The sequence below is a fragment of the Sciurus vulgaris genome (genome assembly GCF_902686455.1).
Source record: "Sciurus vulgaris genome assembly, chromosome: 14".
NCBI classification, from domain to species: domain Eukaryota; kingdom Metazoa; phylum Chordata; class Mammalia; order Rodentia; family Sciuridae; genus Sciurus; species Sciurus vulgaris.
In genome coordinates, this window is record NC_136475.1 from 11,269,914 (window position 1) to 11,285,274 (window position 15,361).

Consider the following 15,361-nt stretch of genomic DNA (forward strand, 5'->3'; position numbering starts at 1 on the left):
CACAAAGATTTAACCCTCTGTTTTCTTCCATGAGGTTTGTGGGTTTAATTCTATATTTATTCACTGGTCTATTATATGATTGGCTTTGAATCTCAGCCACTTCCTTTTGACTGCCAGCATCTCTGGAGACAAGGATGGATGTTCTCCTATCAGGAATGCTGCTGAAAGACTTGTCAATCTCACAGTGGTGGGTGAAAGGATTATTACAGATATCCACTTATCTACTCTGATGTAAATTCAGTACTACGCAGTATTGGAAGTCTAGTTACTACTCAGATAAATGGGATTAAACCTGACTTTATTCGTATTAAAATGATACGTGAATTTTGTCTTGAGAAGTCCCATCCTCTTTCCTTGAAAAATTTTTATTCAATATGAAATAAAAGGGAGAGTTATAAAAGAATGAATTGAGGCGGTAGGAATGTAAAACAAAATAAGTAGCAGTGCATAAAATCCAACAAAACCCCCTTACAATTCTGGCATGTGGAATAAAATCCAGTGAAATGGAATTACCTTCCAGTGTATCGCTTAACATATTTCACCAGAATTTTGCTCTACGAATACAGTTGTTAGAGGGCAGAGGTGTCATTTAACGGCACATGCAGCATATTCAAGGCCAGCTAAGAATGTGTGTTTTAAAAAGGAATTCCACTGGAATAGGGCAAATGAGCCAGCTGAGTGGGTGGGGAGGGTTTGGAGGAGGAAACTGGGAAGGCCGGGACTCCCGCTCTGTTAGGCAGGCTGAGCCACGCGCAGGTGCCCAGTAAACCTCTTTCTGAGTTGGTGGTCGAGAGCTGAAGGGAAAGAACAAGGTTCAGCTCTTACTCTGAGATTCCGTTTTTGGAAAGAGTTCATGAAGATGAAATGGTGTCCCCGAAGTGATGGCTAAAATGTAATCTGCAAAAGTGACTTTGGCCCATTTTGTGAAGCTGCTGTTACGAAGAAGAAGAGACCCACAGTGAAGTTCCCCGAGGGCACCAGGGTGCTTCCTTCCTTTCACGTTAACTTAAGAGTTTATATCTGAACACAAATGACTTTTTGTTTTTATATGTTAAAAGTATGTTGAGTCCTAGTGAGTTAACTCCTCCGTTCTGTCTGTAGATTTTGGCCCTTTGGAGGCATCCTGTCCTAGACAGGGAAGACTCGCTTGTCACCAATGAGCAGGGACAGTAATTGAGATGGTTGTCCACGCTAAGCTCATTCTTTAAAAATAAAGAACAAAACAAAACAAAAAATCCCAAAAGAACAGCAGGAATTTTCCTAAGACTATTTGCTCACACTAATAAGAAACAGAATTTTTTCTTATTTCTTGAAGCATCCTAAAACTCAGAACTCAGATGATGACTGCTGACAGACACCGTAAGCTTACGGATAACCAGCATTACTATGACCGCATCCTACAGATTACTCCCCAGGACTTAGAAGAATATCTACAATGGGAATTTACTCTTCTCCATCTTTAAATCTGGAAATCCCAACACCCAAACTATTCTTTGGTACACAAGAATGCTAAAACTCCTTTAAACATGATATTTAGTCAAGAAGTAAAATTCATGCAAACCAATTTGCTGAAGACAGAAAACCAGGCACACCGGCAGTGTCAAGAAAGCCCTTCAATGAGACACCATAAGAGATACCCACATTCCGTCAAATGTAACCTGTCATTCAAACTGTATGAGGCTGCATTATTCTTATATACTACTGTGAAAGAAAATTGCTGCCAATTAATTTGCAGGATGCCCTCACCTGGGATCAAACCCAGAGGCACTTAACCATTGAGCCACAGAAGAGAGCCATTGTGGGTCTCTCCTTCATAACAGCACCTATGTGAAGTGGGCCAAAGTCATTTTTGCAGATTACATTTTAGTAACATTTAGTGTCACTTCAGGGACACTATTTCATCTTCATGTAGCTCTTTCCAAAAATGAATCTCAGAGCAAAGGTTGAACTTTGTGAACTCCCCAGTCCTTTTTATTTTTTCTTTTGAGATAGAGTCTTGCTAAGTTGCTCAGGGCCTCACCGACTTGCTGAGGCTGGCTTTGAATTCGCAGCCCTCCTGCCTCAGCCTCCCGAGAGTGGCTGGGATTACAGGCATGCGCCACTGTGCCTGGTTTGTGGTTGTTTTTGACACACAGTAGCAACCTAAGGAGGGAGTTGTATAATAAGCTTTTCAACTCCAGACACCTCCCTTCACACTTCCAGTTCTCGTTGTAGCGTATGAAGAGAAAGGCGGCCGGATTCTTGTTCCTATGATGGTGCTACAACTTCTTGGTATAAACTTCGAAAAGCCAATCAGCAAGAATATTTTCAGACCAGGTCTAATCCACCAGATTCATCATTCACGGTCCTGTGAAATGCCACTGGGCTTGGATGTACCCCTTCTTGAGAATGGAAAACATTCTACACTTTATTTGCATTTCAGAACTTATGAGATTGCTGCAAAATGAAAGGGAAAAGGGCAAAGCAAATTCATTTCCTTCTCTCTTCGTTGAAAGGCCTGATAATGGCAGCCAATTTAAAGGAGAGGTACGTTCTTCGCTTTACCAAATTCAATTACTTTCGAGATTTGAAGAATGAGGTAGAAATGCCTAGCAGTGTTTGTCTAGGGAATTGTGATCCCAAATCAAGTCCTCAGAGAATAGGGAAAAAAATAACCAACTTCATTATCAATTGACTTTACTATATATTATGTCCTTCAATACTCAGATGGGGTGAGCAAATTCTCGGAAGTATTTAGCTAATTAATTTAGTGGTACTGGTAACTCAGAATGCCTAGTAAAATCGACTTTTCTTTGTGAGATCAAATGGCTCCCTTAATCTTAATAAGGTCTTAATTATATTGTTTATTAGACATTTTGGAGATTTTTGCCCCTCAAACTCCATAAGCCATTCTAGCTCAACACATTAGTTATAGAGACAATCTCAAACATTAACAGTCTAATTAATCAACTGCAAAGTCCAGCTGCCAGAACACTCGTCTGTTGAGATAAAGGTTAAAAGAGGTGCATCCTAGGGCTGGGAAAGTAGCTCACTGGTAGAAAGCTTGCCTACTGGATGCGAAGGCCAGAGTTCCATCCCCTGCAACCCCCAACCCCACCAAATTGGGGTCCACTCTGGGAAAGTAAAAAATGGTCTTTGGCATAGCCGGAATAAGCACCCCCAAATATGTCTGTCCCCCAACTCCAAGAACCTGAGAATATGTACCTCATATGGAAAAAGGAACTTTGGAGATGTAATTGTTAATAATTCTGAAGTAGGAGATTACTCAGGTAAACCAAATATAAAAACAAGGGTCCTTATAAGGACCAGGAAGAAGAGAGGGTCAGAGAGGACAAGATCAGGGAAGCAGAGGTCTGAGTGACATCGGCCCTGAGTAAGGAAGCCTCTAGAAGCTGGAGAGGCAAGAAAAGGAATATTTCTCTGGTGCATCCAGTCCCTCACCCCATGAGTTGAGCACGGTGAACCCCATTCCAGACTTCTGACCTCCAGAGGGAAGACAGTAAATATGTGTTGTCTGAAGTCACTAGGTGGGTGGTCATTTGTTACAGCAGAAACAGGAAACTAATGCAGCCTTTTTTCATTTGTACAGAATAAATGCTCAGGGCTTGCAGTGAGCTTTCTGAAAAATGGCACTATTAAAATCACGCCATATTCTTAAGCTTTGTGAAGTCACTTATTCTTTCTTCTCGGGCAAGACAAAAAGATCTAGAGGTAACAAAGCTCCACACCTGCACCTGCACCCCCGAGTGTCTTATTGAGAGGTCCTAAGTAGGGCACACTTGCCTCTGGTATTTGAAACTCTGTGTCCCATAGGATGGATAGTAAGGTATCTTTTCAAATGAAAAATAAGACTTCCAACTTATCTTCTGTTTTTAAAATTGAAAGTTTTAATCATATTCACGTTTCTGTTCACTAGAGCTGTAGAATGTGTTCACGTTGCACGACGGAAACATCATACCCCTCGACCAACATTTCTTATTACCCTGCCCTGAGCTCTGGCCGCCGCCATTCACTCTGTTTCTATGAGTTTGATTATTCTGGATTCTACAATAAGTGACATCATGCAATATCCATCTGTGTCTGGCTTGATTCCCTCACTATAAGGCCCCAATTACCTCTCTCTCTCCCCCTAGTTATCTCTGTCACATACACATATATGGATGGTATGCCTTATGTTGTATCAAAAACGTTACTATAGTTAATGATACTATATTGTATCCTTGAAATTTGCTAAGAGAACATTGGCTAGGATCACAAAGAAAAACAGTTTAAGCAAGATGACACATGCTAATTAGCTTGTGACGATTATTTCACAATACATAAACCACCAAAACATTAAGTTGTTTCCCCTCAAATACATACCATTTTTATTTGTCATCTATACCTCAATAAAGCTATAAAAATGAAATTTTTGTGCTAGTGATTTAAAAATCTCAGTTTTACCTCAGGAGTTGTTATTGCTTATGCTTCAGTACTTACATGAAACCAAATGAAAGGAATTTTGAGAAAGTCATAACAAAGTATGTTTTAGTATGTGCTCAATTTTATCAAAACCTATACCACGGACATATGCATATGACAATATGTTTACTAGATTGTGTTTTGGGTCAGCCATTGTTTGGTTCAGATTACAACATTATAAGATTTCTTTGTTTTATTCTAAGTGTGGCAGGATGCCATTACAAATTGATAGTGCAGAAATTATCCAAAATTTGCCCACATTCAATGGACTAGAAGTCTGGGAACTTCAGGTGGGTTCAGTTTATATCCACCTAGGAGACATTCATTCATTAGCCATTGTCAGCAAAGCCTGAACTATTTGCTGTCTGATCCTTCACTGAGAAAGTCTGTGGACCTCTATTTCCTTTTTGAGACGGGGCCTCACCATGTTGCCTAGGCTGGTATCAAATTTGTGGGCTCAACCAATTCTCCTGTCTCAGCTTCTACAGTAGCTGGGACTCCAGTTGTGGGCCTCCATGTCCAGCTGTCCACCTCTGACTTGGACAATAAGTTATTGGGAAAGAGTTAGATAAGTATGTGAGAAAAACAGAACCGTGAATCCTGAAATCAATCTACATATTTATAAGAAATTCAACTATAGACATAGCAGGCATTTCAAAGCGGTGGGAGAAAAGTGGGCTTACCGTATTTGATAGTATCATAATAATTTACTAATCCTGAAAAGCCTAAAAGTAGAATCCTATGTCACACCATTCTCAACGTAAATAAATCTAAGAATATACGACCAAAGAATTAGAATCAAAATAGAGAACATTGTTAGAATGTTGGAATGGGGAAGATCATTTGTCTCTGACATGCAAATTAAAACACTTTTCTAGGATAAAAGGCACATAAATAAGGTTACCAAAATGGTTACATTATATATAACAGACAAATGAATAAGATATAAGGAGTTTCTACAAATCATTTTTATGAAGTGGCAATGGATATGAATGGGCTATTTGCAAAGGAAAAACAGTCGCTGCTCAAGCTTAGAAGTAATTGGGGAAATGCAAATTAAAACAATGAGATATCAACTTTTCATCCATCATACAGACACAATGATAAAAACCCAGATAATATTAATCATTGGCTAAGATACATAAAAAGGAGTCTTGAAACACAGCCAAGCATAAATGTGGTTTCTGAGGGCTCCAGTGCCCTTAGAATTCCTGGGCTAGGTGTCCTTACTGGGGACAGTCGATAGCAGCATACGAAGAGGCTATGGTGTCTGCGGTAACAGAGTTTGTAATTAACAAACCACAACCAATCTCAACGTCCATCAAAAGAAACTGGATGAAATAAATTATGGCAAATCCATATCATACAATGTTTTGCTGTTATTTAGAATTATTTATTTATTAATTCATCTATTTTATTTATTTGTATTGGGAATTGAATCCAGGGGTGCTTTACCACTGAGCTACATCCTCATCCTTTTTATATTTTATTTTGAGACAGGGTCTCACTAGGTTGCCAAGACTGGCTGGCATTTGTGATCCTCCTGCCTCAGCCTCCTGAGTAGTTGAGACTACAGGCAAGCGTCACCACGCTGGGTTTTTGCTGCTGCTTAGAAGGATGAAGAAATCTCTGTAGGTTTACTTGGAAAAGATCTCCAAGTACACTTTGCTAAGGGAAATAAAAACCACCTCTTAGAATGGAATTCACCATTGTGATAAAAGTAATGAATTCAGCAATTCGTTCTAGAGGGTTGTGATCTGGATATTTATGTATTGTGGCTACTTTTATTCAACCCTTGAAAAATGTTTTTATTACTCTACAATGTAAGAGTTTTTTAAAAAAATTACATATGAACATAGGTGCCTATAATGCATAGGGACAATGACTGATACTGTGCACACCAAACTCTTAAGAGTTAATCTCTGGGATTTGAAATAGGATCTAACTGGGTTGTCTAGGATTTTCATATTTTGCTTTCTTTTCACTTGTAAAATTTGGTCTTAATAATGAACATATAATTAGAAAAATCAAAGAAAGCCTATTAGACTCATGTATAACAAACATAAATATATTTTGTGGCTAATTTTTTGGTGTGTTTTTCCTTAAAAAATATAAAAATCTTTTTTTATTTTTGGACTAGGAATTGAACTCAGGGTTTCTAACCCACTGAGCTACGTTCCCAGCCCTTTTTATTTTTATTTAGAGACATAGTCTTTCTAAGTTGCTGAGGCTGGCTTTGAACTCGCAATCCTGCTTCAGTCTCTCCAGCTGCTGGGATTACAGGCCTGTGTCACTGTGCCTGGCTAGAAATCACTTTTTAAGTCCTAGAAAATATTTTAAACTTTTAAATACCACATACCTCTAATTCTAAGATATTTGCTTTAAGATGTCATCAATTTAATAACAGACTTTGAGAAAAGAAAATCAGGATATACAATTCCATTGAATGTATAAAAAGTAAGATGCATCTCAACATTGCAAATGTTCCCAGATCACGTGACAATGATCACAAGCACATGTTACAGGATATGGAAGCGTAGGGGAGTAAGCTGGCAGACTCAATTCTCCCCCTCTGAAGAATAAGTATGCTCTGGAAGCTTGCTCAAGATTAGGTTGATGTGCTTCTGGCAGGAATATGCACATGGGAGAAGACCCTGAAGGGTCAAGCGACCGTCCACCTCAAATGTCTACCTGAGAACAGCATGTTCCCCACATGACGCAAGAGCTCACCTTATTTGGAAATGGAAATTTGCTTGGCTCCACTTTGCCGGGTGCTTGAACAGCAGAAAGCGGTGGAAGCCAGGTCATCTCCTGAAGGGGATAAAGACAAAGAACACTGAGGCTGGGGGCCTTCCAAGTCGGGAGCACGTACAGCGGCTCTACAAGCCAGCCTCAGAACGCAGGAGAACCACAGGAGGGAGGAAGGGTGGGGGTGATTTTTTATTTACTTTTTGGGGTCAGGGATTGAACTCAGGGGCCCTCGACCACTGAGCCACATCCCCAGCCCTATTTTGCATCTTATTTAGAGACAGGGTCTCACTGAGCTGCTTAGCGCCTTGCTGTTGCTGAGGCTGGCTTTGAGCTCGAGATCCTCCTGCCTCAGCCTCCCGAGCCGCTGGGATTACAGGTGTGTGTCACTGGTGAGGGGGTTTATTTTTTTAAAAAAAAGGATGTGAAACCCTCCTTTAGGCTCCACTTCCCTAATTTGACCAATTCTTGGTTCCATGGCTCTCCTCAGGCTCCCTGTACACCTAAAAAAGAAAAGCCCGTCCTATTTTCAGTTGGCGTAAGCCTGGGAGTAAAGCCACAACCCAGTAGGAACAGGTCCGTGGAAGACACCGAGCAAGGGGCTTGGGCCAGATTCCACGAAATTCACAGGCAGTGTCTGAAGGAATGTACATGTGAACCTTAATTTAAGGGGTCTTTAGTAGAGGAGTTATTTATATTATTAGAGATAAAGTGCCCAATAAGTGCCACATGTCACTTTGGTATTCATAACAAAGTCATCCATGGAGAATGAAAAAGGAAATCACACGTATGCAGTGGAGAATGGTGGTAAGGTCTGTCAGCCTGTGCTGTGTGCAGTTTGAGTCCTGTGTGCAATATCTGCAATGTGCTTTTAGTCACCGCTGTCCCTAAGTTGTGTGTGTGTGGGGGGGTGTCGTTTCATTCACTTCCAGTATTCTCCTTCATCTCCTGGAAGAGAGCTGCCATCAGTAACTGATTACAGGTCCCAATGGACTTGTGATGACCAGGGAGTCCGCGTGGTGCTTACACACAGGTCCTGAGCAAAGCAGGCAGAGAAGCTGCAGTTGATTCATTCAAGAAGGGCAGAACATTCTGTCTCCTGAGGAGACATGATGTCCACCCCCGCCTTTGGTCAGCAGTTGGGGTGTGGAAAGGGGATTCAATTTGGGCATGAAAGACCTGTCCTGTGCCTTCTTCTGGGCAACTTCCCCAGAAGCTCAGAAGGGGCAGAACCACACAGGAAGCAGAGGGAAGGTGAGCGTGCTCCAAGCCGCCCTGGAAGGATCTGCAGACCCTAGGCCAGCTCTTCCCCGTCATGACGCCCACAGCCAGCAGGGGGCTACACACAGACGCTTTCCAGGTGTCCCTTCTCTGGTAGGTGGTCACCGCTGTTTCCCCTGGGACTTCAAAGGAGGATCCAGTGACCCCTTTTGTCCCCCTCTCCTCCCACCTCTTGCTCTCCAAGCTCTGCCGGTGCCTCAGGTCCCTTGGGGGGGATTAGCAGGGTGGCCATGCTTGTATCCAGAGCGGACTCAGACTGTGTCCATGGAATCAACGCACCCGCCACCCTCAGGCAGTGGCCTGCCTTGTGGAGGGCGAGGTCAGATCTCACCTGGACTGTGGTGAAGAAACTAGAAACACACAAACGGGCTTTTTACGTCCCTAGCCTGTCCTGCAACTGGGCTGTCTCCTGGAGCCATCTCTCTTCTTTCTTCTACGAGGTCTCCCTCCGATTCCTCTCTTTCGCTGAAATTGCTGCTTAGGATATCTATGTGTGTCTGCTGCCTGTGGCCTTGAATCTTCTGTAGAGGAAGTCAGTCATCAATGACAAGCACTTCAGCTGATTTCTTTTCCTCCCTGTGGACTGTCTGATGTGTCCCCAAGGCCAGTCCCTCACCGCCAGCCACTCCGTAGCATCCTTTGCCATCATTCTTTGGCTGACACAATTTAGACAGTGTGGTCCTCAGGGGCCAGAACTGATAAACACAAAGTAATTACTCACGATTAAACACTAGACTCGCAGATCCAACCTGAGTGTGTCCCTGTTAACTGTGCACGAATTGTTTTATGATTCCATCTGTATATCAACATGCCTCATATATATTCATTTTATGTTTCACTGTTGTAAGAAAAACCACAAAAAGATGGACTGCTATTTCTGTGTGTCCTCCAGCTCCTCAGGAATAAGTGAAATTGACAGCTCACAAATACATAAATAATAGTACTTTCAAAAGGATACTTCCTAGGCCTCCTTACAATTTCTTACAGCTGGCACTTTCAAGTTAAACTTTGTTTAATATACACTTTAGGTAAGAGGGTCCTTTTGCCTTCCTGGTACATATACTGCTTTTCACCATTACTTTTTGCTTTTGTTTTTGGGGGATCTTGTTGGGATCTCCAGAATCCTATCCCTGGCCTAGGTCTCTGGTAATGAAAGAAACTTTTCTGCCTGCTGTTTTGACATCTGCATAGATTCATTCTTTCTTTCTATCTTTTTTTTCACTTAACATGTAAAAATGTTTTGCTGCAAATTAGGCACATAATTGGTCTATGACATTGTGTGTGTATAAAATTTAGTAATATTGAAATGGATACCTGTGGACTCATGGCCCACCTTCATAATATTAAGACCTTGGCATCCATTATCACAGGAACCGGCTTTGAGAGAGGTCCTCCTGATTGTCAAGTCCTTGAGATCCCCCTGAATGCTCTGGAAGCTTCCATCCCAGCTCCCGTGAAGTAGGTCTCCTTGCATCACCTCCTCTAGGCTTTCTTTGGCACTCGTATTTTTCTGTGCTGTCTTCTCCCTCATTGTTCGGACGTCTGTGTTCAACCTTTTCCCTGCTCCTTTTCCTTTTCCTGGTGATCTTGTATGCTGCTGTGGCTTTAGAAATCACTTAGCATGTGCCACCAATGCCCAATGCATACCCAGCTCAAAGGCCCACTCAGGTGTCTGCTGAACCTCTCAGTCGGATGTTCCTCAGTCAGTTCAAACTCTCCAGCTTTAAAACACGTCACTAATTCCCCACAATTTTCCTCTTCTTGTATTTTATTGTTGTGGTTAATGGCACCAATATCTATTAACTCTTCTACTCAGAATCCTTGCAGTCTCCCTAGACTCCTTCCCCCAATAGTAACGGTTCATAATGATTAAGTACTTAGAAGATAAAGTGCTTAACACGAATTATTTAACAACTCTAAAAGGTAGGACTTACTTCCTCATGTACTAGGTGAAGACACCAAGGCCCCAAGGGGTTAAGTTATTTGCTGAAGCTCACCCAGAAGCTCAACTGCCTTTAAGTGTACATGAGACCTTCCTGGCTCTAGCCAAGCCTGGTTCTTGCCTGACCGTGCTCCTAAGCCCAGGTTCTCTGAACGCTGTGCTGGGTTATTTTTTTTGCTAAGTCCCAGTTCCATTCCTCCTTTCCTATGAAGCCTTCAATGGCCAAACCAAGGTTTGTGCCACCTTTTTCCCATACGGATCTTTATCAGGCTACTTGTCCCCTAACCTGTGAGGAGGTAGGGACTATAAAATTTGTTTGGCTGCCCCAGCACCTAATACAGAGCCAGGGACGTGTGTGTGCTGAGGATATTTTTGAATGAGTGACAAAATGAAGAGCATCTCTGCCCTGTCCTTTATCTGAACTACCATCCTCGCCGCGCTGCCGTAATTCTTAACCTGATCAGGCTTCCTGGTGAGTTCTCTCTTCAGTCGGCAGTCCGACCTTCACACCCCCACCAACAGTTTTCCTAGCAGCAGGTCTAACCTAAAAACTTCACGGCTCCCAAGTCTTCAAATACCATCATCACACACGCGACACTCGGGATGAGGAGACAAGGAAGATGGCGGAGAGCCTCCCGCTGTGCTTTATGGTTTTCAGGATTCTTCAAGCAAACGGTTTCATTTGTGCTCAGGCGTTAAAGTCATAATTCATATCTCCATATGAGAGGTGAGAAAGTTAAAACTCAAAAAGGTCAACTTATTTTCCAAGGTCACACCATTTATAAATGCCATAGCAGAAGTGTGGCCATGTATCTCCTTCCTCTTAGTCCAGTGACTTGTTCTTTGACTCTATTGCATTTGCTCTGGAAGATCCCACTCTTGTGTAAGTCCCGGTTTTCAGCCTCATGCCACTCCACCGCTCATAAATACTCAACTGGAGAAAAGCTACCTTCCCTGCTTTTGCTCCAGCTCTCCTTTGTGGGCGAGTGTCCTCCTGCCATATGCTTCTGGACTTCTTCACACATGTTAAGGACCATCTCAAACATCACTTATGCCCTGAGGACTTTGCTAATTCCCTTTTCATTCCAATATGATATAACAGTTCCTTTTGTATGATCCTCCAGAGCAATGATTTCTTCCCAGGTAAGAACGCCTACATTCCATTTTGTGCTACAATTTCATAAGTACACACTTCATCTACACCCAGTCACTCTCCCTCTTCTGATGACCTTCCGTTCGCGATGAGTAAAACTCACACTAAGAAGACCTAGTAATCTCTTTCAAGAGCATTCAGCTTTACTAAACATAATTCCCAAATAGGAATCCTAATAATCTCTTTCAAGAGCATTCAGAAATACTAAACATAATCCCCTAAAGAGAGACTATAAATCCCTTCAAGAGGGATAGTGTTTACTTATCTTTGTGTTGACTGGACCATCTTATGGAGTAAGTGCTCCATGTAAACTTGTTGAATTGACCTAAACATCCACATTTTAATGCAAACTTGTTTGTTCATATTGCTTTAATTGTAGCAAAGTATTTCTTCGTGATTCTTCCATTTAATGAGTCTTACTAAATACATAAATGAGTAGTAAAGGCCATAAATTTGCTTAAAACATTTAGGTCTGTAAGAATTTTTTAAAAAAAGAATTATTTTTATGAACTATTTTAGTGTATTTGTAATGTAATGCAAATTTGAAATATGTTACATAATGTACTTGCAAAATAAAATTTATAATATGCAGTAGCTTTATAGGATTGGTTATCCATTAGGGTTGCATGGAAAAATTAATAGCAAATGGACATGTACATTTCCTCTTCTGTCACTACCTCATGGAGCTCAGGTATGTTATGTGATCGGTCATTGCAGTGATTTCAAGCTTTGGACTTTAAAATCAATCAGATCTTAGCTTATGGTATCTTACAATCAGAGGAAGTGTGGACATTAGACACCTGTGGTTCTGTTGTGAAAACAAAGTGAGATAATACATGTAAAGAAGACAGCATAGTTTTTAAGCATGCATGAAAGGCAGCAGCAATTCATATTAAGTTGAGTTGTAGGATTTTTGTCTCCAAAGATCTAGTTTCTTACTGAGATTTAGTTGTTGGGAGTCTGAGATGAGAGAATAGGTTGGACAGTGTGGTTTCTCATTTTCTTAAATAACACAATAAGGTACTGTGCAAATATAATCTGTAATTTAGCCAGTAATTACTAATACAAACTGTATGTTACTAGAGCAGAAAATTATTTAAAGAGTTATGATTCCTAGGCATGATTTGTATTTTATATTGGAGAAAAGGTCCCCCTTAAGTTTTTTTCAAGGGAACACATCTCTTACAAAGTAATAACAGTCACTGGGATAATAAGGGCTGATAAAATATATTTCATTTGTACCTTATTTTTGGTGATGATTTAAAATTAAGCCAAAGTAGACTTTATCATCCCTATTTAATTTCCCTTAGCTTGACTCAAATTATTTTCTTCACAGAGAAAGAATGCCATTTCGTGCAAGCACAATGACCCCAGTCCACTGTGTCCACAGTCTCTGTCCCCAGTCACGCCCCTAGCCTCATTGTCTCCACCTTCCCTTCATCACTGCTTTGCTTCTGTTTACAGTCATCCCCCTAATCCACAGGGGGTACATCCCCAGACCCCAGGTGGGTGCCTGAAACCCACCATGAATGACTTGGAACCATACATGCACTCTGGTTTTCCCCATACATACATACCCATGATAAACTTTCACCTTTTCACTTAAAGGAAGCATTTTACAGCTTTTCTTTGGCTTATCCAAGTTGATAACGTTACTACTGGAAATTTTAAAATAAAATCAGGGTTATCTGAACAAGCATTAGGATACCCTGATAGTCAATAATATACCTGAGAGGGCTACCAAGGGACTTAACGGGAAAGTAGTGTGTACAACATGGACACATTGGACAAAGGGGTGATCCGGGTCCTGGTAGGATGGAGTAAGATTTTATTATGCTACTCAGAATGGCATGCAATGTATAACTGGTGTATTTCTGAACTTTTCTATTTAGTGGTTTCAGACTGTGAACCATGGAAAGGAAACCACAGAAATGGCAGGACAACCCAACCACCAGTGGGGCATCCTTAAAGCTTCCTGGACCACATATAAGAAAGGAAGAGAGAGATAATGTCTACAGCCACTTACTCAGAAGTCTAGCCTCGCAACTTGTAAACTCCTCTGCCATTTCTTTTCTTTTTTTTATTATTAATTTTTTTAGTTGTTGATGGACCTTTATTTTGCTTATTTTTACGTGGTGCTGAGGATGGAACCCAGTGCCTCACACGTGCTAGGCAAGCGCCCTACCACTGAGCCCCAGCTCCAGCCCTCCCCTGCCATTTCTTGGATCCATCTACCTTTCTTCCTTTTTGATCTTGTCCCTCAAGAATAAGGTCACGCTTCATTTTCCCAGCATGGAGGCCTCAGGTTTGAGTCTAGGTTCCCAAATCTTTTAGCTTCTCCAAATGGTGGGACTAAGAATTCACCTGTCTGTCTTAACTCAGTCTTACCAGTTCCAACTCCCAAGACACCCGTCTAGTCATTCAAGGGACACAATGCAGATTATTCTTTGGAGACACAATGCAGATTACTCTTTGGATAGACTCTTAATGTCACGTCTTCTTTATAGTGAATGTGCTCACTTTTATTCCAAAATGAAGGAATGAATGGCTAAATGATAAGGTAACAGACTCTGCATTTCGTGGACGGTTTCTCTGTCCTCTGTATACCAATTTTCAGGAGGTCGTGGGGCACGTAGGCCGGTTTCCATTTTCCTGTCTGCTCTATGGCAAGAGGCCCGTCTTCCCAAGGATCCGAGCCCTGCTGCCCAGCAGACCCTCATGTGCTCATCGCACAGCCCCTTTCCCTCCCGGAGCTGCCCAGCTGTTCTGGTGTCACGGCATCAGCCGGATGCCTGGTGGAGACAGGGCATTCCAGCACTGAGCAGCGTGGTCTTTGTGATTAAAGGGGGCAAGGAACAGAAATTGAGGTTTAGACTGAAGTCTAATCTTAAAGAGTTCAAAAGGCACAGCTGTGAACACCTACAAAGAATACTCAGCTCGTAAAGAGATTAAACCAGAAAAAAATTTAAACACTTTCCAGTGTCTTCTAGTTTCAATTATCCTGGTCCAATTGTTCAAGATGCTCTGTCCCATGGTGCCATCAAGGAATGTCCCAGAGTTTCTGCCTGTTGCTTTTCAGTACCCTCTTCTCCCTAGTCAGATAGGTGGACTTCCTGTCCTCCCCTGGCATTTCCTGTCACGTTGCTGAGCTCACCCTCCTCCGTTCCTTCTCACCCTGGCCTCTCTGTGAAGGTCACCACTGCTCTCCTCATCAAGAGTTCTTTCCTGTGTCTGCACTTCAGATCCGATCAGCGCTACTCACTTACAACTGCACGTTACTGCTGTCCTGAGCTTTCTTTTCATGTGCTACTACTATCAGATTATAATTTAAAAAATCCCTACTAGAGTATAACCACTTCAAGGGAAGGGAACATGTCTTACAATTCTCTGACAATTTTCCAAAGGCCTGGCATAATAAAGAACTGGAATTCCTTGAACCACTCCAGAATTCTCTTTCCACCTGTGAAACAGAGCAATACCTCATACTTGTCCTACCAAGCACTCACAACTGTTGGCAGGACAGGAAGACTAAATGCTTGCTCTCAGCCAGTCTCAAGACGCTGGGCCACCTCGGGTCTGCTGGGCAGGCACGTCATCCCCACTGCTGGCGAATGACCACAGTGAGCTCCAGGATTCTTTGTGCTCAGAAATGGATTCTTTCCTAATGAAGACACGGGATTAATTCTGCCACTTGGGAAAACAAATGTTGCAGGCTGAAGCTGGTCTTTACGTGTGGTGGGAGCGACTGCAGATCAGAGAGGGATTTTGCTTCCAGT

At 42.0% G+C, this 15,361-nt stretch overlaps 1 protein-coding gene across 9 annotated transcripts in view; it reads right to left on the reverse strand.

Annotated features, from left to right (window-relative positions):
• Positions 1 to 15,361, reverse strand: part of AFF3 (ALF transcription elongation factor 3) — a 565,725-nt gene that overhangs the window by 168,405 nt on the left and 381,959 nt on the right. For 8 of the 9 annotated variants that reach the window (XM_079110973.1, XM_079110972.1, XM_079110971.1 and 5 more), the window contains one exon: positions 7,192 to 7,272. The exons of the other annotated variant lie outside the window; for it this stretch is intronic. In XM_079110973.1, coding sequence (XP_078967099.1) covers positions 7,192 to 7,272 — 81 coding nt within the window. The remainder of the gene's footprint in view (positions 1 to 7,191; positions 7,273 to 15,361) is intronic. 9 annotated transcript variants of the gene reach the window in all.